The 27,709-nt window shown below is 30.1% G+C and overlaps 1 protein-coding gene across 2 annotated transcripts in view; it reads left to right on the top strand.

Moving 5' to 3' along the window:
- Positions 1 to 558: 558 nt before the first annotated feature.
- Positions 559 to 27,709, top strand: part of LOC118202453 (CD109 antigen-like) — a 148,951-nt gene continuing 121,800 nt past the window's right edge. The window contains exons 1-11 of one of the 2 annotated variants that reach the window (XR_015042626.1): positions 559 to 709; positions 1,103 to 1,165; positions 10,461 to 10,660; positions 11,409 to 11,434; positions 21,576 to 21,726; positions 21,890 to 21,966; positions 23,348 to 23,399; positions 23,483 to 23,556; positions 23,667 to 23,706; positions 26,367 to 26,451; positions 27,212 to 27,323. Coding sequence is in view for 1 of the 2 variants with exons in the window: in XM_085822147.1 (XP_085678273.1) it covers positions 1,104 to 1,165; positions 10,461 to 10,660; positions 11,409 to 11,434; positions 21,576 to 21,726; positions 21,890 to 21,966; positions 23,348 to 23,399; positions 23,483 to 23,556; positions 23,667 to 23,706; positions 26,367 to 26,451; positions 27,212 to 27,323 (879 nt within the window). In the remaining variant the exon portion in view is untranslated. The remainder of the gene's footprint in view (positions 710 to 1,102; positions 1,166 to 10,460; positions 10,661 to 11,408; positions 11,435 to 21,575; positions 21,727 to 21,889; positions 21,967 to 23,347; positions 23,400 to 23,482; positions 23,557 to 23,666; positions 23,707 to 26,366; positions 26,452 to 27,211; positions 27,324 to 27,709) is intronic. The other variant, XM_085822147.1, reaches the window with a different exon arrangement.

The raw sequence follows: 27,709 nt of genomic DNA, 5'->3' as shown, positions 1-27,709 counted from the left end.
TAAATAATTAAATGAGCAAGAGTTTAAATTCATAATTGCTAATAGTTAAATACATATTTTTTTCCTTAAGTACCTAATTACTAATCCATACATAATTAACTATTTTTTTAACAACTATTTCACAGAAGAATACATGTACACACAAGAGAAACAAAATACGAAGTGCGACGCCTTAGTGCCACTAGTAAAAACAAAAAGCAATCAGGAGGAAAAAAGAACAATATACAATAAGGAATCTGAGCAACAATTTGCATAACACATATACAAAATTACACATTACTAACATTTAGGATCGCCCTTAGGCGTTTACTGAAAAAACGAATTGCACAGCAAAACCAAAAGTAGAATACGTTCTGTTCTTTCCGTTGCCAGATTTGAGGAACGATAATTTAGAAAAACGTTAAATATTACAGTAAAGTATATGAAACTATTCAAATCTTATTCCAGTTCTCGAACAGGGAAAAAAAATCTGATTTTTAATTTATAATAATATCCTAACAATTTGACTGCCCCTGTAATTTTATTAAATTTTCACATTCTCTTCCTATTGGTCGCAAGAAAGAAGTGGGCGACCGAAATATGAATTAATAGAGTGGCAGTAACCATAATTAAGAGAGGTTTTTAAATTGCAGTTGCATGTTATATTGTATATAAGCTTTACATGGATACTTTGTTTTGGTTATTTGTCGTATAAATACTTTCAATTAAGGTAAATCTAAACTCATTCTTATTATTTTTAAGAATATTTCTACTTTAGTATAATTTACCTACAAACACCCACCTGTTAACCGAAGTTAAAATTTCATTCTTTTATGATAACAGTATGCGATATATATATATATATTCGTTATTCATATTTGATAAGCTCAGATAATGTAGCTTACAATTGATTCTAATTTTATTACATTTGATGTTTTTTGTAATCCAATATATTATTATATTGTTTCGTTCATGGGAATGAATTATACTGCTAGTATAGAAGAAGGTAAATTAGAATGTTCATTTTGGTATTCCTTTTTAAAAATTTTGGAGAATGGCGTAAATTTCTGTATTTACTATACGAATGATATTGATTGATATATTCATTTGCGTTTCTTTTTAGAATGATGACTTCAAGTGTTATGTTAGCTTTGTTATTCATCTTTTATTACAATTATTTCTTCAGGTAATTCTTCATTTATTCTGTATGTTTTTTTAAATGTATCATTTTTAGTCAATTTTCCAAAAATGTTTGTTAAGGAATTTAAATATGATTAAAAATAATGCCGTATGATATATGTAATAACTTCCTATGTTACAGCTTATAATTCTTGATTTTTAAGAGTATTTAATACTTTGTTGAGTTTAATACATACATGAAAATATTTGTTATTTCTGAGAACTGATTTATGTTTAAATGATATATGTTATGAACTGATTTATGTATTTCTTATTGATGATATTGTAATTAGTACTTAATACAATGATTTTACACTGATTGTCTGGCTGTTGTAGTATTTTCATTTTACTTGCATTGAACTTTGTGGTTGATCTTTGGATTATGGTAACTTGGCGATTTTTTGGCGAAAATTTGGCGACCAACTCCTCTACAGCAACTCTCTGTTTTTTTTTCGCCGCCATTTTGTCTTCATGAAGTAAAGACATGTTTCTTTTTATTTACTCAACACTTTTTCCAACAATTTACTAGCCGAATTACACTTATGCTAGAAATTTTATGGAACAAAACTGCTTAATCATGACAAATATTAACTGCAAAATTGGGAAAAAGTGCAGAATCACAAACTCCTTGCCGCGTTTTTCAAAATCGCACATACACAGTAACCATGTACACATCAACTTATTTTTACTTAAAAAAACATCCCAGAATTGCACAAAAATGGCATTGTGCACACTCTTGACTTTATCCATCTAAACTGCTATTTTCTCATAAATTACAAAAATTTCACGAAAATGCATGAAAATTTTGTGAATCTTTAAATTCTGTAAAAAGGACATATATGAAATTACCTGATCGCGAAAAAGTACATACCCTTTCCAAAGATGAACATTTGCACTTATAAAATAAATAAAATATCCAAAAACTTTTCCCTCTAAATTATCTATTATAAACCTCACCTACCAATTTCTAACGCAAACATTAAAAATGGTTCCAAATACTTAAATTCTTTCCATGCACATTTACTTCTACTCAAACGTATTCCAAAATACTGCAAACATATAACTCTCAAAATCACGATCATTAAATTAAAATATAATTAAATTAAAAAACACTACTTAAAATATAAATAAGCACATACATTAAATTAATAAAAATTAGCTTACAATCCTAATTACTTTAAACTAAATCATTGCTAATAACAATTTTCCAATAATACTATATTAATTTATTTACTCCTTACATTTAGAACAATGCATAAAAATAATATCCTCAAATAATTAAAAATACTACTTCTACAGAATCTTGAGTGCATGGCGGATCACAAAATGTCCATTTTCACCAGATTTCTTGCACCGCCATTCAAACTTATCTGTAATATCCTTCCTTTCACACAATCTCATTTCATACCCACATGTTGGACATTCATACTTATCCGCAATTAAGCAATTCTTTTCAATTACACATAAACACAATAAAAATTTCGGATTTACTTTATATAGGGCCATGGGATCCAAATATTAAACAACACTGTTTCACAGAACATAGAATGAAACTAATGCTGTACAGCAGATATTTTTACAAATTTATCTCCTTTTCCGATTAAAGAACAGTGATTCGTCCATTAATGTCACATGACATATCTCGTGATCTCTCATTTCCCTCACACAAAATAATGCGTAATCGGAACTGAGTACTTCTCACATTATTCCCTAAGTCCTAGGTAGTAACCTTTATCGCTTCTAAAATGTCGCCAAACTACCTGTTACCATATTCCAAAGATCAGCCAAATTTGTTTTTAAAAATTATTCCTTTTATCTCATTGCTTTCTGATTTTGAAATTTAGTTTTTCTTAGTTACAAAAAGTAAAATACAAGGTAATTTTTAGATAATTTCCAAATAGAAATATAGTAATTGTACTAAAACTTGATAGATATAAATAATTAAAACAGCATCAATTTTCATGCTTTTTTGGATGTTTTAAATACAGTTCGGTTTAATCCTAGTATCCGGTGCACATGGAATTTGGCTACTTTTGGCGACTTTATGATAAGTAGCAAAAATGGGACATATACATTGAGTAAACCGGTCATTCAAAGAATATATATAGTTATACATAGTATATACTATGTACACACATAGTATATAGTGTATAGTATATTGACGTCCTTTGGATCATTTTTGGTGTTGGTGATAATTTTCAAAATCACGCCAAGGCTGCACCGTATACTAGGATTTTACCTACAATTCCATTTAATTACCATCAAATTATCTGCCTTGCATTTGAAATAATCATTTCAAGTAAATGTTATTTTGCAGTTGTCAAAATAAAAGTAAAATTTATTCCCATTATTATTTATAAATGCATAAGAAAAATTTATTCCCATTATTATTTATAAATGCATAAGTAAAATTTATTCCTTTTATGAATAAAATTTATGACATTCATGAATAAAATTTATGACTGTTTTATCTTGAGAACAGTTTGTATGTTCTAAACCACATCCTAAAAGTGGCAATAAATAATCATATAAAAGTGGTTAGTACCTAATCATAACAACTTTGCCATTTAAGTCAAAAAACATCTATTATTGTCATTTTACTTGCATTGAAATTTGTTTTTAAAAATTAATCCTCTTATTGCTTTCTAATTCTGAAATTTGGTTTATCTTAGTTGCAAAAAGTAACAAAAGGCAGGGTAATTTTTAGCTAATTTCTAAATAGAAATATAGTAACTGCACTAACACTTGATAGATATAGATAATTGAAACAGTATCAGTTTTCATGCTTTTTGGATGTTTTAAATACAGTTCCATTTAATTACCATCAAATTATCTGCCTTGCATTTGAAATAATCATTTCAAGTAAATGTTATTTGCAGTTATCAAAATAAAAAGTAAAATTTATTCACATTATTATTTATAAATGCATAAGTAAAATTTATTCCCTTTATATGAATAAAATTTATGACTGTTTTATCTTAAGAGAACAATTTGTGTGCTCTAAATCACATCCTAAAAGTGACAATATATAATCATATAAAAGTGTTTAGTACTGTATCATAACAATTTTGCTATTTAAATCAAAAAACATGTAAGAGGTATTGTTCTGTAGTGCATTATGATATTCAATCTTTTAAACTGCAGAAGGGAAAAACAAATTCTCAATTTAATCATCTAAAGATTTATTGCATATGAGAATTAAAAAAAAAAAAATGTATCATTGCAAATTTGGATTATCTATATCTGTTTTTATTTATCATGTACTGTGCCCCAAGCATAATACATAATATATCATTACACATTTTTATTGCTTGTAAAATTTCATATATTTTCATCTTTTATTTATAAAAAAATCCTATTCTATTGGAATTTTTTTTTTTTTTTTTTTTTTTTTGCTTAGAGGGTTTTCTTGGCATTTTCTCCCATATATTATAAAATCCTTGTTCATTGTTTTCATTATAATTTATTATTGAGTCTTTTGTGCAGCCTTTTTTACTGATGATTGTCATAACAGAATTTTTTTTTAATCATGCAATGGGCATCAAAATTTTAAAAAAGTTTTCCATTTATTTAATTTTGCTGGAGTCTTCAAATATGCAGTAATCAAAAAGTTAATAGCATATTCTTTTGGCATACTTAATTTTAATTCTTCCAATAGAGTATAAAAAGTGCGATTCAGTACTCTTCCATTATCGATACCGGATCCAGAAACGTATGTAAGGATGTGTGTATTCATGTATGTATATGTACACATACATACACATATACAGACATATGCATATATGCACATATACACACATACAAGCATACAAGCACATATACGCACATACGTACATGCATGCCGTGTATTTCTGAATCCAATCCTGATACCAAAAGTGTACTGTTCGTTCTTCCTTCTCTAAAATGTGAATCAATGGAAGTTAATATTAACAATTCAAGTACTCGAGTACAAAATTAAGGAAGTTTGCTAATTATATATATTTTTACTAAAAGTATTGAACCCAAATTACTAATTATGCTAATATTCAGTGTCGAAGATGTAAACATACATGTACATGTCTGTGGAGCTATGATTATGGAGGGAATATAAGCACATGATGGGTTTTCAGTGATTTGTGTGCTTGTGCTTCTTCACGGCATTTGCCATGTTTCTCGCTAGAGTTGGGTAAATTTTATAAGGTAGCAAGTGAAATGAGTAGCCACAAGCGTATGGGTGATGGAATGAGATGGAGAACTGGAAGCAAGCCGATTACAAGTACAGGTGGCCACACATCTCAGTGTAATGCCCAATGTCATCTTTGTAATTTGTGGAAAGTTTTAGAGAACGGGATCCATATCGAAAACAAAGTAAAACAAAATCCACAGCAGTGACTGAGGATCGTTATTTTTCGCTTTGTACACGGTGACACAGTACTGCTACAGCTCACTGGAGCTGCATGCTACCACTGGAACCCGAGTTTCATGATCTTCAGTTACTGGAAGGTTTCATGAGGTAGGGTTATATGCCAGAAGACCTACTGTTTGTGTCCTGCTCAATGCAGCACACAAGAGAGCATCTTTAACGTGGAGACAACATGCACCTTGGACCAGACTTCACTGGAGTGCCATGTTTTTTACAGATTAGTCCAGATTCAGCCTGGACACAGATTCTCAGCATACCTGTATCAGGAGAGAACCTGGAACATAATATTATCCTTCCCTTATTAGCGAAAAGGATCATTATGGGGGTGAAGGTGTAATGTGTAATGGGATTGGGCAGCCATTATGTTGAATCGCTGCACCTCTGACAGAAGCATTCTGACTGCTATGTGGTATAAAAAAGAGATTGTAGAGCCCTGTGCTGAAATTTTTAGGGAACTTTTTATAGATAACAATGCTTGGTCATATATATATAGGGCTCAGTTGGTCAACGATTACTTGGAAAGTGAGGATATTCGCTACATGGATTGGACAGCCAGATCTCATCTTTACCCTATACAGCTTGTTCGGGACACTGTTGGGAGAGCCATTTCATCTTGCCACATCCCAGCTTTACTGATAATCTTGTGTACATAAAATGAATTTTGAATAGTAATCTCTTTTTCTGTTATAAATGTGTGTTCATACCAAATTTCATTAAAATCTGTCCATTAGTTTTTCAGAAATTCTACACAACTTACAGATTCTCGTATACCCTCTCTTTTTAATTGATGTTACTATGATCTATTTTTCATCATTCACCTTCATTACAATTAAAATTTTCATCACTGTTATCATCATCGTGTTTCCTCATAAAAATTATAAATTTCTTTTATGTATTATTCTCTTTCTGTATATTTTACAATAAATCAAATTCACTGGCTTGTTACCGATTCTATTTCTTGCCATTATAAACAGAACATATTTATTTATATTTGGGCAAGCACAACTTTAAAAAAGAATTTTTAAAATTACATAATGTCTGACAGTATATACTTTTTGAAGGAAGTTTGCTAATTATATATATTTTTACTAAAAGTATTGAACCCAAATTACTAATTATGCTAATATTCAGTGTTGAAGATGTAAACATACATGTACATGTCTGTGGAGCTATGATTATGGAGGGAATATAAGCACATGATGGGTTTTCAGTGATTTGTGTGCTTGTGCTTCTTCACGGCATTTGCCATGTTTCTCGCTAGAGTTGGGTAAATTTTATAAGGTAGCAAGTGAAATGAGTAGCCACAAGCGTATGGGTGATGGAATGAGATGGAGAACTGGAAGCAAGCCGATTACAAGTACAGGTGGCCACACATCTCAGTGTAATGGCTAATGTCATCTTTGTAATTTGTGGAAAGTTTTAGGGAACGGGATCCATATCGAAAACAAAGTAAAACAAAATCCACACCAGTGACTGAGGATCATTATTTTTCGCTTTGTACACGGTGACACAGTACTGCTACAGCTCACTGGAGCTGCATGCTACCACTGGAACCCGAGTTTCATGATCTTCAGTTACTGGAAGGTTTCATGAGGTAGGGTTATATGCCAGAAGACCTACTGTTTGTGTCCTGCTCAATGTAGCACACAAGAAAGCATCTTTAACGTGGAGACAACATGCACCTTGGACCAGACTTCACTGGAGTGCCATGTTTTTTACAGATTAGTCCAGATTCAGCCTGGACACAGATTCTCAGCATACCTGTATCAGGAGAGAACCTGGAACATAATATTATCCTTCCCTTATTAGCGAAAAGGATCATTATGGGGGTGAAGGTGTAATGTGTAATGGGATTGGGCAGCCATTATGTTGAATCGCTGCACCTCTGACAGAAGCATTCTGACTGCTATGTGGTATAAAAAAGAGATTGTAGAGCCCTGTGCTGAAATTTTTAGGGAACTTTTTATAGATAACAATGCTTGGTCATATATATATAGGGCTCAGTTGGTCAACGATTACTTGGAAAGTAAGGATATTCGCTACATGGATTGGACAGCCAGATCTCATCTTTACCCTATACAGCTTGTTCGGGACACTGTTGGGAGAGCCATTTCATCTTGCCACATCCCAGCTTTACTGATAATCTTGTGTACATAAAATGAATTTTGAATAGTAATCTCTTTTTCTGTTATAAATGTGTGTTCATACCAAATTTCATTAAAATCTGTCCATTAGTTTTTCAGAAATTCTACACAACTTACAGATTCTCGTATACCCTCTCTTTTTAATTGATGTTACTATGATCTATTTTTCATCATTCACCTTCATTACAATTAAAATTTTCATCACTGTTATCATCATCGTGTTTCCTCATAAAAATTATAAATTTCTTTTATGTATTATTCTCTTTCTGTATATTTTACAATAAATCAAATTCACTGGCTTGTTACCGATTCTATTTCTTGCCATTATAAACAGAACATATTTATTTATATTTGGGCAAGCACAACTTTAAAAAAGAATTTTTAAAATTACATAATGTCTGACAGTATATACTTTTTGAAGGAAGTTTGCTAATTATATATATTTTTACTAAAAGTATTGAACTCAAATTACTAATTATGCTAATATTCAGTGTTGAAGATGTAAACATACATGTACATGTCTGTGGAGCTATGATTATGGAGGGAATATAAGCACATGATGGGTTTTCAGTGATTTGTGTGCTTGTGCTTCTTCACGGCATTTGCCATGTTTCTCGCTAGAGTTGGGTAAATTTTATAAGGTAGCAAGTGAAATGAGTAGCCACAAGCGTATGGGTGATGGAATGAGATGGAGAACTGGAAGCAAGCCGATTACAAGTACAGGTGGCCACACATCTCAGTGTAATGGCTAATGTCATCTTTGTAATTTGTGGAAAGTTTTAGGGAACGGGATCCATATCGAAAACAAAGTAAAACAAAATCCACACCAGTGACTGAGGATCATTATTTTTCGCTTTGTACACGGTGACACAGTACTGCTACAGCTCACTGGAGCTGCATGCTACCACTGGAACCCGAGTTTCATGATCTTCAGTTACTGGAAGGTTTCATGAGGTAGGGTTATATGCCAGAAGACCTACTGTTTGTGTCCTGCTCAATGTAGCACACAAGAAAGCATCTTTAACGTGGAGACAACATGCACCTTGGACCAGACTTCACTGGAGTGCCATGTTTTTTACAGATTAGTCCAGATTCAGCCTGGACACAGATTCTCAGCATACCTGTATCAGGAGAGAACCTGGAACATAATATTATCCTTCCCTTATTAGCGAAAAGGATCATTATGGGGGTGAAGGTGTAATGTGTAATGGGATTGGGCAGCCATTATGTTGAATCGCTGCACCTCTGACAGAAGCATTCTGACTGCTATGTGGTATAAAAAAGAGATTGTAGAGCCCTGTGCTGAAATTTTTAGGGAACTTTTTATAGATAACAATGCTTGGTCATATATATATAAAGCTCAGTTGGTCAACGATTACTTGGAAAGTAAGGATATTCGCTACATGGATTGGACAGCCAGATCTCATCTTTACCCTATACAGCTTGTTCGGGACACTGTTGGGAGAGCCATTTCATCTTGCCACATCCCAGCTTTACTGATAATCATGTGTACATAAAATGAATTTTGAATAGTAATCTCTTTTTCTGTTATAAATGTGTGTTCATACCAAATTTCATTAAAATCTGTCCATTAGTTTTTCAGAAATTCTACACAACTTACAGATTCTCGTATACCCTCTCTTTTTAATTGATGTTACTATGATCTATTTTTCATCATTCACCTTCATTACAATTAAAATTTTCATCACTGTTATCATCATCGTGTTTCCTCATAAAAATTATAAATTTCTTTTATGTATTATTCTCTTTCTGTATATTTTACAATAAATCAAATTCACTGGCTTGTTACCGATTCTATTTCTTGCCATTATAAACAGAACATATTTATTTATATTTGGGCAAGCACAACTTTAAAAAAGAATTTTTAAAATTACATAATGTCTGACAGTATATACTTTTTAACATGGGAAATGGATAACTAAGTATTTCTTTAGGCATGGAGAGGTTAATTTTCTTAAGTGACAATGCATAAAAAATTTTTATTTCTTCCATTTTTAAAGTGGCAATCACATATGTTGTTTGTGATATTTAAAAGTTGTAGGTTATAAATTTGGCAATTTAGTTTGCCAATTTTGATGGCAGTTTGTAGAAGTCACATTATTAAGGGAATACTATTTTTTTTTTTTTTTTTTTTTCCAAATAATTTCTAATTATCAGATGTTAAGCAGTACATACAAACGTAGTGTATTTCATGTGTTATCAAGCTCATGAGGTAAAAAAAGTGTTAATTTATTGTTTAATATAAAATGAATTTGTTGTTATTATTTAATATGGTATTTAATTTGTTATTATTATTTAATATATTTATTTTAAATAAACTGTATATGTGACATACATTTAAAGAAAACTGAGTTATTTATGTTGTTTGAAAAATTAAAAAAAGAAAAGAAAAGAATGATTAAAAGATCTTTAAAAAAAAAAAAATTCATTGCTTCATCGTAATATATTTATGCTTCATTGTAAAATATATGAATTTACTAAGATTACAAAAGCATAAAAATTTTATTTCCTTTAGTGCTAAGTATTGAAAAATGTATTATTCCTGTAGTTCATTAACTTCTTTACTGATGCAGCTTGAATTTTTGTAATATTATATAGCATGACAATATTTGATTAGTTTTACCAGATTTTTATTGCTGAATATTTATTTATATCAGCCTTCAAAAAAATACACGTGGAATAATGCTTTTCATAGCAAAAAATTATGTATTTATGTCTTATTTTATTTTTTTCAGCATTTATAAGGTTAATTCACAAGTAAATTCTCCTGTATATACTGTAGTTGCTCCTTCAAAATTAAGGCCTGATATTGTGTATCATGTTAGCATTACACTTCATGATGCACCATCTGCAGTGGATTTTAATGTCAAAATATATGGAGTTTCTGAAGGTCAAATTCCTGTGAATACTTTGAAAAATGTCCATGTTGAACCAAGTAAGAACCTATGTGTTTAATATATTAAGATAGATCATAGTTCATGTACAATCAATTAAGAAAAGTATGTAGGTTATTATTATTTTAAATTGAAAAAAAATTATATGGTACTTTAAGATTATCCACACTGTCACGAAAAAGCTGCAAAAGATCAGGGAGCACATATCAACAAAAACCATGTATGTGGTAACCTAAGTATGCGCATAGCACACATGAATTAGCACTTTTGAAATTCGGGCAATCATTTTTCTGATTAGTATTTCTCTTTGGATTGAGTACTTTTGTTTTTGTTGTAATAAGCTGTAATAGAACTGGGAAGTCTGCCTTCTTATACTTTACGTATGTTGAAGTTTCAAACATTCTTGATCTTAATTGGGGCACAGTACTGAGTTTTTGCAATTCTTTGATTTTTTTAGAAAAAACAGATGATTGGGTGCATTGGTAGAAGAACACTGAAAAAAAAAAAAAAATAAATAAATAAAGAACAATTTCTCTAAAAAAGGTGTTCTTTTTTTTTTTTTTAAATGAATGTAAAAGAATAAGAAGCACTGCATGCAGCCTTAAAACAGACATAAAGATACTTAAAGAAACATTTATTTCCAAACTCAATTGCAAATTTATGACTTTTTGGTGGGGTGCCCATAATGAGAAGGTACCAGTTGTATTTATATATGTTTTAATTTACTGTAAGTTATGGATTTTATGCTTTGTTTTTAAAAAATTAAATTGATCATTCTTTCCCTTTCAGAACAAACTGAAATGGTGGACTTTCAAGTAGGTTTGATTTTGAATTATCTTTTTTATTTAATGGGTGTTATTTTATTAACTTCAGAAAATTAATTTCTTTGTTTAAATAATTAGGTACTTTTGCATTATCCACCCAGCGGTGAAAAATTGCAAGGCAAATTGTATGTTGGCAAAATAGGCAACCCAGGATATAACAAACCTGTCCAATGTGCCTGAGTGATACAGAATTTTTCTTAACAAAAAGTATTAGAGGGCAGTTATCTGTATATATTGTAAAAGATTGTATATGTTGTCAGTATTATGTTAAAAATGCCTTGCAGTGCAGTAGATAGTAAGAAATTCTATGTTGTATACAATGTGCTTAGTGTCAGTTTTAGGGAGAAAAAAGCCAGTAGTTGGAGGCCATTATCATTATCTTGTTGCAAGTGTAAAGTGGCTCAAATAGCCATATCTCTGAGGCACCAACCATCAATGACAATTGCTAACCTGAGGCAAGCTAACCAAGTATAACTGAATTTGTTAGATAAGTTTTACATTTTTTTAAGGTGCACAAGGAATGGGATGTTAATCATTCTTCTTATAATCTTTTAAAAGAGAATGAAGCAGAGCTTGGGTAGTAGCTGCCCTAGGTAAAAATCATCAATAAAAATTCATCATTGCCCAAAACCTCTTTAATCCAGATATTATTGCACCTTTAAGGGAGTTAGAAATTACTGCAATTTTTTCAGGAAGAGGCCTAACACCTGAAGGGGTAATTAAACAGCCAAGAAATGATACTGATGATAATTCCAGAATACACTTAAAAGGATTTAGTTTTAGCCCATATTTTGCAGTCTATCAAAAATCAAATAGAGATGGCTTTCATGTTTGTCTTCATTTTCGTAAACCACAAGCAAATCATTAAAGTAAGGAAAACAAAAGTCTAAGGTAGAAAGTACTTGATGAATAAATCTTTGGAATGTTTGGTCTGCGTTTTCCAAACCAAAGGGGGTTTTAAGGAACTCAAATAATCGAAACGGGTAGTCACAGCCGTTTGAGGCGTGTGTGTGAACAGGGATTTGATGGTATGCCCTAGCCAAATCAAGTGTTGAAAAAGTGTTCCCCTCTCAAAAAAATTTACAGTACTGAATATGTGGTACAGGATACTGGTCAGGAGCAGTCGTAGCATTCAAGTGGGGATAGTCACCACAAAGACTCCAGTCACCAGTAGCTTTATGGACCAAGTGAAGAAGGCTGGACCAAGTACTTTTGGATGACCAGATGATTCCCTCTGACATAAGGTACTTGAACTCCTGTCATACTACCTAGAATAATTCTGCCAACAAATGATGAGATTTAGAAAACATAGGGGGCCTTAGTCTCAATATAATGGAAAATTGTTGAATTATTGTTGGTGACATAAGAAGCTTATAGTAAGCTCAGGATACTCAGCTAGTAATTTATCAAATTAAGAGTTATTATTCATGAAGTATAGATATGAATAAATCAAACAAACTCTGAAACAGTTTGCCACATGATGACAAACTAGTTTTGAAATCGATATGGTAATTATTAGCAACGTCAACAAGCAATCCATATTTCTTATGGAAATCAGCACCCAAAATTGTCTGATTCACATTTGCAACGACAAATAGCCAAGTAAAGGTACAACATAAATTTTAATCCAAAGTATGAGTTTAGTGCCAAATGCTTGAATGTTAGTTCCATTCACGGCAAACAAGACTAAATTCTGAGAAGACCTAGAACATTGAGCATACCTTGTAATACCAACACATCTGCCCCATTCTCAATTAAGTATTTAAGTTTTGACAAGGGCGTAGCTGAAAGCATAACAGTTCACCCGGAAACTGCTCTCTTGGCCAACAAGTGATTTCACATTTTCCACTTTACAAAAGCAGCTCAGAGACTGACATTTCTTTGCACGCTCACTAAAATTTACATGAAAGAAACAAAGGTTGTCTATTTGCTCTTTATAGCAATTAGGGCATTTGCTTGACATATTGTGTCAGTATGAATGCCAAAAATTGTGCTTAGGACTGCAAGAATTACTTCCCAAGGCAGAGGTTAGCTCACTTTCTTCTTTAAGACCAATTAAAATAGATTTTGTATTATTGGGGACCCTTGCAAGCAACAAAGATCTTAACAAGGGTTTATCTATGGCATCACCTGCTAAAGCGTGCATGTGAGTTGAAAACTGAGAAGAATGCTGGTTGCCAAGCTCAAGACCTTCCAACAGAGTACGAATTTTTGACACTTCGTTTTCAGAATGTATTGCAATCAGTGTTTGCTTTAAGATATCATATTTTCCAATAGTATGAGGTTTTAATATGATATCGCTAACAGAATTAAGTGTATCAGAATCACAGCAGCAACAACATGGTTAAATTTTCTTAAATCTGAAGTTATATTGGTAAGTGAAAACTGCAATTTGTAATCTAACAAATGATAATAGAGGGCTTGTTTTCCTAAAAGGTGGCAATATTACTGAAACATGCAACGCCTGCTTAGCTGCTGTGTTTTCAGTTGGAAAATCATCAGTAAAATTTTCATTATGCAGCATGACTACTAAATTTTAAAAAGATATGGGATTCTAATTGCGAATGCAAGAAAAATATCAATGCTAAAGCATGATATAAAAGCATAGAAGACCTATCATGCATCTATAACCATTAAGGACCCACATGAGAATAAAAAATACATGAATACTAACAGAATGTAAAATATTCACCTCGTAAAAATATACTGTACACATTATTAATAGAGAAAAACAGATTACAGTGAATGCCAAGAATGCACGATAAAAAATATTTTCTTTTTCTTTTAAGAATTATCTTCGTGGCAGTGTTTTATCACCATTAGAGTCCATCAAAAAGGCCTAAGAATCACAAAAACTTCAACTAAAAATTAAAACCAACTTTATTTAACATTTTAAAAAAGGAAATTACATCTCGCAAGAGGTTAAATATTTAAACAAGCTGATGCCAGACATTGGCAGTGAACTGGCATAAAAAGTGAGAAGTAAGTAATAAGTCTTTGTGAAAAAGTTAAAGTTTTCATCCTCTTGGCATAGCACATTTGCATATTGTGCAGCAAAGATGAATGCTGTCACTCACTGTAATGAGGATTTCGTTATACGGTTTATAAAATGTTTAGTGTTTTGTTATGGATGTTTGTTCTGTGTAATTTTTGCTGTTTAATTATATATGTTTCTAGTGTTTTTAATTTTGTTAATTCATTGTTCTCTTATGTAGTTTTTGGCTTACTGCTATTTTTTAAAATGGCTGTTGTTTTTCATATGTTAGATTGGTAAAAACGTAGTTGTAGACCAGAAGCATTGGATGGGTTATGTGAAAATACCAATAATTATTTTTTTAAAAAAAGTTGTAGTTCACAATCTTTTTAAGATTGTTATCTGTTTTATTAAATATTTTATTTATTTTGAAATCAGTGTTGTTATAATTATTTGTTTAAATATTACCTGTTTTATCTTATTATTTATTGTGCTTACAGTTAACTGAATTTCACCAAACCAAAAAATAATAAATTATAAGAAGAGTATTTTACATCTATCTGCATTTAGAATTCATGAACTTATTGTGTTTAAATCTTTAAGACTTGTACGAATATATTTTTTTCTGTTTAAATTATGGAAACTGTCATTATTTTTCATGATATATTGACAAGTTTTGAGTTTGGTCCCAAATATTTTGAATGGTATGGAGTGCAGTGTGATCAGAGTTTTCAGTAATTTGATATGAAGCCGTATCATCAGTTAACCCCTGACGCGTTACGTACAAGATTCATCCCAGTGCCACGATTTTTCACACAGGCATGCGTAATTATTAGGGGGAAAATAAGTGCAAGTTTTACTTTCTAAAAACTGTTTACTTTCACAAAATAAAGAATAAAAAAAAAATGAATGCACAAAATTTAATGTTTTAAGTAAAAGTATAATAAAAATGATGTTTTTGTAATAAAAAAGATCCCTAAAATGGAGTTTCGATCAATTATATTTTTAGACCAGTAAAGGTTTCAGTGTTATACCTTGTGAAATCAGTATGCCTAAAAAAACATATATTTCTTTTGAACTGGTTGAACGCCACTATTTTGTTCTTGATTTTTCGTTTGCAAGGTGTTGGTTCGTATACTTATCTACAAAAAGGTTAGTTTCAGTAATAATATGAAGCACGAGCAGTTCATCAAAAAATAATTCAGAAAAGATAAATGGGTTCGAAACATCCTTTATATTGTAATGTATTTTGCAGCAATTGACAAAACAGATAATCTTTGTAGTAGAACATAAATTTTATTTTTATTTTATGGAGATAGATAATTTGAAGAAAATTATTTTGTGGCAAAAATTTCATACAGCTACTAGCTGGAAAAAACTTCAGAATACTAATCTTAAAACAATTTCTTACGCTGCTGAGCAACGGTTACATAATACAAATATGTCATTACCACTTCAACAATAAATATAGTTATTTGATAAATAACAAAATATTTCAACCTCTCCCCCCTCTAGATAAACTTTAATTTATATTTTTATATTTCTTTTCAAAACAACAGAATATCAACACAATACATAATTGAAATACTACATATAATATAATAATATACAGTAAAGAAGAAAGAACAAATTTTTTTTATCTATATGGGGAAATAAATTATTTAATCAGGCCAGGGAGTACGACTTAATGCGTCTACATTTTTACGGTTTTTACCACTTCGATGAACGACCGTGTAATTGTAGAGTTGTAGTTCTAGTGCCCATCTCATAAGTCATGGATTTAGACTCGCATTGTTTTTGAGCCAAACTAGGGGATTATGATCGGTCATGATGAGGAATTTAGTATGCCCGTCTAAATAACATTGAAGTTTCTTTACAGCAAATATTATGACGGAGCATTCCTTTTCTGTGGTACTTTTTTTCAGTTTCTGTAAACTTCTTACCGAGATATAATACTGGATGTTCATTGTCTCCTTCATCCCTTTGAGCTAAAATGACACTCGTACCAGAGTTTGAAGCATCAGTTTGCAAAATAAACTCCTTATTGAAATCAGATGCATGTAGTATAGGCCTTTGAGACAGTTTCTCCTTTAGCCCCTCAAATGCTTTTGTTTACTCTTTTGTCCAATTTATTTTCCCTTTCTTTAAGTTTCCTTTCAAAGTTTCTGTTAAAGGTGCTGCTATAGATGAGAACATGGGAATATAATGATTATAACATCCCGTTAATCCTAAAAATGCTCTGACTTGACTTTTTGTGGATGGCACTGGAAAATCAAGAATAGCTTTTACTTTCACTTCACTTGGCATTCTGATACCATGACCTGTAATATGTCCTAGATATTTTACTCTATCTTGAGCAAGTTTACATTTTATAGGTTTAATAGTTAAACCAGCATCCTTTATTTTGGTCAAAATGGCTTTCAGGTGACTTAGATGTTCTTCCCAGGTGTTTGAAAAGATTGCCACGTCATCTAAATATGGAACAGCAAAGTTTTCACAACCATAAAGGATTTTGGCCATCATTTTACTAAATGAAAATGGTGCATTTTTAAGTCCGAAAGGCATCCGTAGAGGTCTAAATGTGCCAAAACTTGTAACAAAAGTGGCTAATCTTTGAGCATTAGGTGTTAAAGGTATTTGCCAGTATCCCCTTGTTAAATCCAAAAGAGTTATATATTTTGCACCTGCTACCGTTTCTACTTGTTGTTCGATGTTAGACAAGGGAAAGAATTGTGTTTTTGTCCACTTATTCAATTTTCTATACTCAATACAAGGTCTTGGATCCCTCCCTGCTATTTCCACTAAAATCATAGGAGAAGTATAATCTGAATCTCCTATTTCAATTATTTTATGCTGAAGCATTTTATCAATTTCTGTTTTTAATATATCCGTTTGTCTAGGAGACATTCTGTATGGTTTACAGTGGATTGGGGTGTTTTCTGTCAATTGAATATCATGCATTATTAAATGTGTTTTTCCAGGCTTATTAGAAAAGATTTTTGAAAACTTCAGCAGCACATCATGCAATTCTTGAATCTCTTGTTCATTTAGCTTATCACTTAAGGAACTGTTTTCTTTAATGTCCTCAAAATCGAACAATGTTGGTTCATAGTCAATTGTTGGAAAATTTTCCTCCATATCATCAATTTCAGATTGATTTTCTGTAATCATAAGGTTAACCGATTCTGCTTGCCCTATGATAAGGTTTTAGCATGTTAACATGGTAGACTTGACATGGAGACTTTTTTTTTTTCCCTTCGAAACTCGCAACTTAATTAGTTTCGGATAATTTCTTCTCAACCTTCCCAGGACCTTTCCATTCAACTGCTAGTCTGTTTGGTTTATTCTTTGATACAATTAATACTAAATCTCCTTCAGAGAATTCTCTTTTGATAGCTTTATGATCATACCACACTTTTCTTTTGGTTTGCATTTCCAGCATTTTATCTGTAACCAGCTCTTTGCATCTTTTTAACCAATTTATCATTTGAAAAACGTATTCAACAACATTATTTCCTTCGTCTTCAGGATTCATCCATTGTTCATATAATAATGTTACCCCTTGTAATTCTAAGATTTCGACCATATACTAATTCTGCAGGTGTAAATCCCGTACTCTCATGCGTTATTGTTCTTAAAGCAAATAGAACTGCAGGAACTTGCTTCTCTCACTCAGGGGCTGCTTTGATACATAAAACTTTTAAAATTCGTTTGATTCAGTGAAATCTTTCAACAGGGTTGCTCTGTGGGTAGTGTACTGAGCTTCTAGTTACTTTTATTCCAAATTTTTCTACAAATTCAGTGGCTAGATTGCTCATAAAGGAGGTACCTTGATCAGTTTGTATTTCTTTTGGAAAACCCATTCTACTAAATATTTGTAACATCGCTTCAGTTACTGACATTGTGCCAATCTTAGGAACAAGTACAGCATCCGGGTATTTTGAAGCTAAAAAAATAGCTGTAATTAAATATCTATTGCCATTCAGTGTTATTGGTAAAGGCCGCATGCGTCAAAGTTAATTTTTGAAAATACTTCTGCAATAATTGGTACTAAAGTCAAAGGTGTTGGTACTAAAGTCAAAAGTCAAAGGCTTTATCACTAGATTTTCCCACTCTTCGACATGGATCGCAAGTTTTAACATACTCTTCTATTTCTTTATAGCAATTAGGCCAGTAAAAGTATCTTGTTAATCTATCTTTAGTTTTGACGCCGCCTAAATGTCCAGATGTGCTATCATGACATAATGACTTTATTTGATCTCTATATTTTTCAGGAATAACAATTAATTTCCTTTCATTTCCATTTTTATCTAATTTCTTTTTCACCAACAACCCGTTCTCCTTTACTTTGAAATCATTTGTCTTGATGGAATTTTCATTTTTAGCTTTGCTAAGCAATGAGGCTAGATCTCTGCCTTGATGCTGAGATTCAATTAATTCCTTAGAATTACAGGGTTCATACAGTTCTTAAGAGTCCTTAAAAGTCCTTAAGTTTTTTTTAAATCGATTTTTGGTCTTTAAAAGTCCTTAATTTTGGCCAAAATCGGCAGAAGGTCCTTAATTTTAATCATGTGAAATTTCTGTCTATTTTTACGACTGCCATTTTGAGTGTGAATTAGCAGTTTGGAGGTATATTTTTCGCGATTCACTGATAAATATTGATATTTGAATGGGTTATGCTTTGTTTCTATTTCTAATATAAATGGTGGGATACTCGAGTTTCTGAGCAAGAAGTGAAACAAGTATTTAGAAATTATTTCACTTTTTCTAATGAAGAGCTCTTAAACAACTTTTCGCTTTTGGAGCTGTAAATTCGTTTATTGAGCAGCTCTAAATTTGGCACTTATCAACATTTTGGCAATTTTTAACATCAGTTTCTATAGAAAATTAAAATTCCAAGATCTGGGAATTTTTCGTCGATTTTTTTAAGCATTCTAACATTAATAAATTTCATTAAAATAATGGTAATATATTGAAATTATATTTAAATATAACATATAACTTTAAAAATATCTTCTTTTTAATTTTTTCATGATAAGAGTTTTCTCGTGTAATTGTCTCAGAATGTGCATCAGTTTTCTCTATAAAATTAATTTCACACTTTTTCTGTCTTTTTTTTTTTTCAAAATATTTCTGGTTGTTTGCTGTTACAAAATTGGTAGAGGTAATTTTTCTTCGGGACATTAGACATAGCAACAACAACAACAGCAGTTGCATTGAAGAAGTTTGGAAGAACCTGGAAAGTTTAGAAGAAAGAAGGATTTGAAGGCAAGATTTATAGACCTATGATTCCAGAAGATTTTAGAAAAATGTGACAAAATGAAAAATGTCTCTACGGTATTAACACGTAATGGATGTATTTTACAGAAAGTTTGCAATGAATTTCTTACTTTTTGGAGAACATCTGGAAGAACAATGAAAACATAATATTTGAATGCTTTACTTCTGATACTAAAATCATTTTCTTAACATACTTATCTTCCCTTTATTTTCTCTACTTTTCACTAGACACAAGTATGGAAAATATTAAAAATGCTTCTAATCTGATCACATGGACAGACATTATAGAAAGGAATTTTTTGATTAATAAATAAATTAAAAACTGGCAACTTAGAAGATTCATCTAATATGTCTTAATGCATCATACACAGGTCTGAGGCTAGGTGTTTTTCCACATGATGCAATCATGTGGAATATTAAACTTATCTCTGTAGACCCTAAATTTGCTGACTAGTGCCTTTATAGATTCTGCTTCCAGTGCTTGCTTTAAATTCTAAAAGTTCTGCCATTTCAAATTTCATTCTTTGGTGTGCCACTAAATTCTAAAAATTCTGCCACACCAGCTCTGTAACCGGCCTTTACCATATATATTTCATATTTCTTCTGAATTTTCATATTACTAAAATAAAATTAAAAGCTTTTTCTATACATTCTAAATGCATTTAGTTTTTTAAAATAACAGAAATCTTTAATTAAATCCAAAAATTCTAAAATGAAAAGGAAGCATGTTGAAGAAAGAAACCGAATACATACAGAGAAAGAAAATTATTCTTCAAATTTATATACAGGTACTATTATGTAAATTACCCAGTTGTTTATGATTTCAGCCTTTACTATAATTTACCGTTTTTTCCCCAGAGTGCAAATCACTTAGGCAGTTTTTAAACTGAGGTTTTTGGCATGTAAGACAGAATGTGTTTTTAATCTCCGCTTGCTCGCTGCATTACTTCCTGCCCGCTCTGATAATTTGAAACTTTTTGTTTTTGTATTATAACTGCTGACATTTTTTTTTTTTTGTTTTTTTTTTTTTTTTTTGTTTTTGCATTATAACTGCATTATAACTGCTGACATTTGAATTCATTATGACGATAGAGTTACTGAGCCAGCTTAAATTAAAATTAAATTGTATAGTCTTTGACCACTAGTCCACATTTTTTTGTTTGAATTTGATTGTTCTTGTTTAATTATATCACCACAAACTGTAATTGATTTTAGCATAAGAACATGCTTTTTAAGTTCTTTTTAAATAAGATGCTTATTTAAACCTTTGTAGTTACTTTGAGACGTAGCGAAAATTTGCTTCACGTTTATCGGGACTTTTTGGACGATTTAACTTTTACCAGATCAGGTAAACCCTCATAGGTGCATTGTGGAGGGGTTGACAAGTTAGGAGATAAAGCATGCAGAAACTAGTGAGAACATTGGTCTGCATATTGAGAGAAATTTCTAATTCTTAGTATAGATGCTTAAAGAGAAGGAAATCGATATAAATTAGCCAAAATGTCTGGCCAGGCTTCAAATCAAAAAGATGCATAAATATTTTGTTGAGTGTTGTTGCTACGAAACATAAATGTTTTGTAGCTTTTAATTTATAATTATCCCAATATTGTTTAAGAATCAATGATGTAAATTGCATTGATATAAATTGCATGTATTTTAAAGTGTGAAATTTTATTAGATTGTGACTTTCTCTTTTTGTCAAATGTTTTCCAGAAATAGTTCTTAAAATGGCCAGCAACTGACAATTCTCCTCTTTATTTATGCCTATGTAATTAAAATGATAGTTTTTATAATTGAATGTTAAGGAATTTTGTTATTGTATATTTTAATTCTTAAGGATTTCCAGGCATTTGTAAATTTTATTCATTTTCTCCCCAGCTGTTTGACTGGAAGCCTGGCAATTACACTTTAGAGGTAACTAGTGAAGGTGGAATTGCCATTCAGAATTCCACGAAACTTATCTTTGAGCATAAGAGTCATTCAGTTTTTATCCAGACTGACAGAGCTGTATACAAACCAGGCCAGTTAGGTATTATTCTTGTTGATTATATTTGCTTTATATGGTTCAAATTTATTTTGAAATTTTGCTTTTCAGTAATATTAAAAATGCATATTATAGTTTTTGTACCCGAAGTTAAATCATACTTATTTGAGTATATCAATAATTTTCCTTATGGTTTGTTTTATATTAGTTCAGTTCAGAGTTATTGTAGTAGATCCATACCTTCTTCCAAGATCAAATAGATTTCCTATTGAATTACTGATAAAAGTAAGTTTTTAAAATTTTGTAATGAAAGCAATTTTTTAATTATTTGTTTTATAATATAAAATTATTTAGTACCAAAAATAAACTCTTTTATTATTTATATTTTCCCCCATTATTTGTCTTTCTCTTTTAAAATGGAATTATGATGAGTAGAAGAAAAAAAATCTGATTTTTTTAAAATACAACTGTGAATTTAAGTCCGACTTATACATGTATATTGTTTGTGTACTAATTTATTATTATTTTTTTTTTTGTTGTTGTTTTTCTTGATAAGTAATACCATGCTAGGTCTAACTTTAATAAATCAAGAAAATATCTGATAATGTGAACTTGAATAAAATGACATATTGAATATTTTTTTATCCTTGATTTCATTAAAAAAAGCGTTTGATGTATTTTAAGAGAACACAGACTTAATATCTTTTTTATTAGAAATAACAGGTTCTTTGCAAATTTTTAATTGCACATTGTTAAGCTTTTTATTCATAAAAGAATTTTTTTCATAGCCATTCTGTTTGCTTATTTTTTTCTATCTAATCTCTCTCTGCTTACTCTTTCTTTGCTTTCCCATATCTGCTAAAAATTGAAAATTCCTAAAATTAGTAATAAGTTGTAATTTTTTATTTGAGTGCATTTTTTTAAAAAAATTATTTGTATGTATGATAATAATACTCTTAAAACAGTCTCTTAAATTACCTGTTTCGTATGTTTAGAAAGTGTAATATTGTTTGCTTATACAGGGAATGAAAGTTTTATTCGTTGCTTATCTTTGAAATTAATAAGTCTCATAAAAGAAATGTTTTAATGCATTTTAATATATATATATATATATATATATTATGTAATTTTTGCTGTTCTTAATTTTTTTCAGTAAAATTTTTCACTGGGATGACATTCAATTCTGCATGGCTCGACCTAAGACTGATGTCATCACGGTGGTGTCCTGTTCTTAAATTGAACATATAATCCATCAAAATTTTCATTAAATTTGTTAAGAACTTTTTTTTAAATAATGAAATAATAGACAAATAATAAAATATCAGATATTCCCTTATTTTTCAGTATTAGCTCTAAATTACTGAATTTATCAGAATTGATTTATAATTTTATATAAATTAATAAGATTATTTATTCTGTAAGAATTTTGAAAAAAAAGTGTTACATTTATTTAAACCAAATTGAAATTTAGGTAACTGTACACATCATTTAAATTTAATAAATTTGATGCTTTGTTTGCCATTAATTTCAATATATGAAGCCAGTGCATTTTGAGAGATTGAGGCATGAATGTTTATATTAAAGCTAAGCATAATCCAAGTTATTGAAATTAAAGTTTGTTCTTGCATATATTTTCAAGAAATTTGATACAGTTTTTTTCTTTAAGGATGCACATGGAAATGGTATTCAAGAATGGAAAAATGTAATTATCAACAATGGTAAGTTTAGTTTTAGATTCAAAACATTAAATATACTGATTATCTTAATAAAATGTTATAATTATTGTAAAACTCTTTTATAGGTGTCGCATCTGCTGAATTTAAACTTGCAGATCGTCCAGTTTTTGGTGATTGGTCTGTGCATGTTGATATTGAGGTTTGTCTTATTAAGTATTTTTAAAGTCTAAAATAGACTCAACATTAAGTATGGTACTTAACAATTAAATTGAAAGTTTTCTAGCTTTATATGCTTTTTTAAATTTTCAGGGTCAGAAATTTCAGAAGCCATTTACAGTTGCAGAATTTAGTATGTATTATTTCGGTTGTGTATTTTGATTACCTTAATTGCTTTTTTATTAATACATAGAAAGACACAAATAAATTTTCTGTTTAAATAGTAAAGATTATGATTTTATTGTTATGGATATGTAAAAGATGGTAAGTAACTTCTGTTAGTTATCATTAAGTTTTTGCTGCATTAATAGAGTATTGATAAAATCATTATACAAGAAGTTTTTACTGTTTACTTTTATTTTGTATATTTATAATTGTGTAGGAGTGTTGAGAATTAAGGGTCACTCTTCACAAAGAATCAGTTGCTCATTCTAAATAGGTTACCTTGCTTAGCTGTTGGATTTTAACTTCTGTATATCTTAAGTTTAAATGCCTTTGATGTATCATATGAGATATGTTTTTCTCATATAACATATGAGAAAATATTAATTTTATTGTTCTTTAACCCAATAATTATCATCACTAACAATCTTTAGTAAAGTATTATTTCTCTGCCATGAGATTTCTGTTTAAATAGTAAAAATTATGATGTATTCCTTAATGATTATTTTAAGTGTTTGCATTTTCAGTACTTATAATAACTTTTTGCCTTCTTTTCCCTGGTGATGATAGCACTTTCTAAACAGACTCAAAACTGTGCTAAACCACTAATTTTATTTATTTAATTTTCTAATCTGAGAACATTTTTGTCTGCCATCCATTATTTTTGCAGAATGTAATTGATATTAGTTCCTTATAGCAGCTCAAGAATCATGCTGATATCATATCCATTAATTGATTTTGTTGTCTACATTTGTCAGTATTACATTTTTATAAAATACTGTCTTACTTAGTGTACAACCTCAACTGAGAAGAATTAGCTCATTTTCAAATATTGGCATTATATAACCATTGTTGAAAAATCAAATAGTTTCAGTTTCATAACTGGTAAAACTCAGAGCCCACAATTATAAAAGTGCGTGATAAAAATTAAGGGCAAATAGAAAAAGAGGCAAATAAGATTCTGCCTTTTATTTGGGTTTCTGAGAGTTTTTTTAATATCACTAATAGTACTCATGGTGAATAATTAAATATTTTTTAACTATTACAAGGACTACCAGAGATCACAGGCTTCTTTATAAAGAAATATTCCTCTTTCCCAAGAAAATAATGTTTTGTCATTTTCAATTAAATTTTCGATTGAAAATTTTACAGCGGTACATGAAATTTGCTTAGTTTTAGGATTGAATTATTCTACTATTTTCTGTAATGAAACTATTGCTGGCTAACTAGTGGCAGTGATTACCAAGACATCTCAACTTACTCTCTGAAAAATATCATCTGCTTATGCAAAAAGTTTTTAAATTAAAGTTTTAAATCAAGTCTAAAGATAATTTTTTTAATTAATGCAGTAGTTATAGATTGTTTCGAATTTGAAAGCTAAAAAGAAGTGAACCAACTATCTTCTGTTAATTGGTAGCAAAGAAAAGCATAACTCTTCTTAATTACTCCTACACTCACCAAACTGGACATCTATGGATTACTTTCTGTTGCTTGGAGAAAAATATTTTGAGACTTTCAAATATTCAGAAAAATAACTAGAGAAGAAAAAATAATTCCAACAATTGATTTAATATAAAAATATCCAGAAGCTTTGTAAATGTAATAAAAAATTAATAACATTAAAAGAACGTCATAAAGTTATTTTCTTTTCATTATAATTTTATATTAATTTAGTCCTAAAATGTAGTAGATTCATTGTGTATGGTTCAACCAACCCTTGTATTAAGTGATTTTAGATACCTTAAATGCAAATAAATTGAAATACAGGTAGATTTCTTGTGGTTGTTTTATAAATTCCATTAAATCCTCCGTTTCCTTTCTTCTCTTAATATCATAGAATGTTGTTATTATCTTGTACAGTTTTTGAATAAAAATATTTTTATTCTTAAGAAAAACTTTTTTTATCTTTTTGATTTCTACCAAAAAATAAACTGGTAGTGATATATGTGATGTACCACTTTTTTTTAGATGGCACCTTAAAGTTCGTTGTTTAAATCATTCCTTCCTCTTCCGTTTTATCACTCGTTCAAATGTGAAAGCTGTTGTTTTTTTATGAAGTTATGGTTATTGAATTATACATGTATTGAAGCTAAAAATTCTCCACAGTATCACACTGTAAATGCTTCCACATTATCTCCCTGAAGCATACTGAAGAACCAGTTATAAAAGAAATGTTTTTTTTTTAGCCATGCTGCATGATATTTGAAATTTGTATGGCTGAATGACTTGTTAAAACAACTTTTTTAAAGGCCACTACTGCTTTTGTTCTGTAAAATTGGAAGACGACGTAAATTTAATGGAATTAAATTAATTATTGTAATCATTTTTATTTTTGTATTCTTAATTATTTATATTTATTTTCATATTTAAAAATACTGTTTTAGTGGCACCATTTAAGAAATAAAAAGCAGTAGATCACATACTATGTCATTACCATGATTATAAATTTGTCTTATACTGTATCTTTGCATTCCAATCATTTCCATTTTTATTTTGGAATCAACTTGATATATGCTCTGATTATAAATTTGTCTTAAATTTGTATCTTTGCATTTCAATCATTTTTAAAATTTATTTCTTATTTATTGTGGAATCTTTTTTTTTTTTTTTTTTTTTAATTTTTTCTTTTAGTTTTGCCAACATATGAAGTTCATATTGAGTTACCGTCATATGCAACTTACAATAATTCATATGTTACTATTATTGTAAAAGCAATGTAAGTAAAATCTTCATATTTTCTGACATGAGAAGTAGTTTCTTATTTTTAATTGCTATCCTGTGATACAGTACATAATATTTTATTTTATTTGATACTTCAGTATGCATTTTATAATTATGTGGTTTAATTCTTAATTAAACATATACAAGTTTTCAGCTCTAACACAGAAGTTCTGAAAATTCCATTTAAAAAAATGTATTAAAAAATATGTAAGCTGAAAAAGGTTTCTTTCTGTATTTTTTTATTACTGTTATTATTATTTTTAGTTTGACATTGCCTGTGGGTAGGCAATTGCTGTAAAAATTTGTGAATTACCCAACAACTGTCAAGAATTTGGAAAAACTCTTAATTTGTTTGCAAATTGTCTTACACCATATATATCAAATGCTTAAAAAGTAAATAATCATTTATAAACAGTATTAAAAGTACACTAAGGTTTAATAATTTGTGATACTTAATGTGCAGCTTACAGGTACGTAATTAACATTGTTTGCACATTGAATATTATAATTTATTACTTTGGACTATATGTTAATTTATTCAAGACCTGAAATGATTAATTGCATACTTACATTTGTGTACAAACTTTTACATCTTTAATGACGTATTTTTGATATGATTTAGATCACTCACGGTAGTATCACAAAATAGCAATTTATTTCCTGTTTCTGAATGACATTTTGACTTGTTTCACTGTGAATTTTTACTTCATAATGACACTTTTTATACTGTGTCATATTAATGTAATATTTTCCAGGTATTCTTATGGGAAAGCTGTCAAAGGAGAGCTTACTTTGACTATTGCACCTCGTACAAGGTACAACAAATTAACTGTACGACCATATGAATCATTTCAAACTAAAGTCAGGGTAAGTACCAAAAACTAAGCGAATGTTTATGAAAAAATATTCAATGTTTTTAATTTTATTTATACACATTTCATTAATTAATATCTATAGTATATATTCATTTAGGCACTTGCTTGTTAACCACTATAAGAAACTTGGTTTTGGTCCAAGTTATATTGAAACTTGCTAATAATAATTTTACCTTCCTCTTGCATTTATGGGCTTGTTGTTTCATAGTACATTCAAAAGTCTTTAATCCGGAACGATCTATAATCCGGACCTCAAAGCTGAAAACTTTCTGCGCATGCGCATAATACGTTTACGCATGCACGTTTATTGTATAACGGATGGTATAAGTTAAGCTAAAATTATCTAATTATCTGTTTCAGTTAATGTTGCAGATTGCG

This window comes from Stegodyphus dumicola, chromosome 8, assembly GCF_044657685.1.
Source record: "Stegodyphus dumicola isolate Sdum_Otavi_A_Nest chromosome 8, ASM4465768v1".
Taxonomy (NCBI): Eukaryota; Metazoa; Arthropoda; class Arachnida; order Araneae; family Eresidae; genus Stegodyphus; species Stegodyphus dumicola.
The sequence above is the reverse complement of the archived record's forward strand: the minus strand, read 5'-3'. Positions and strand labels throughout refer to the sequence as shown.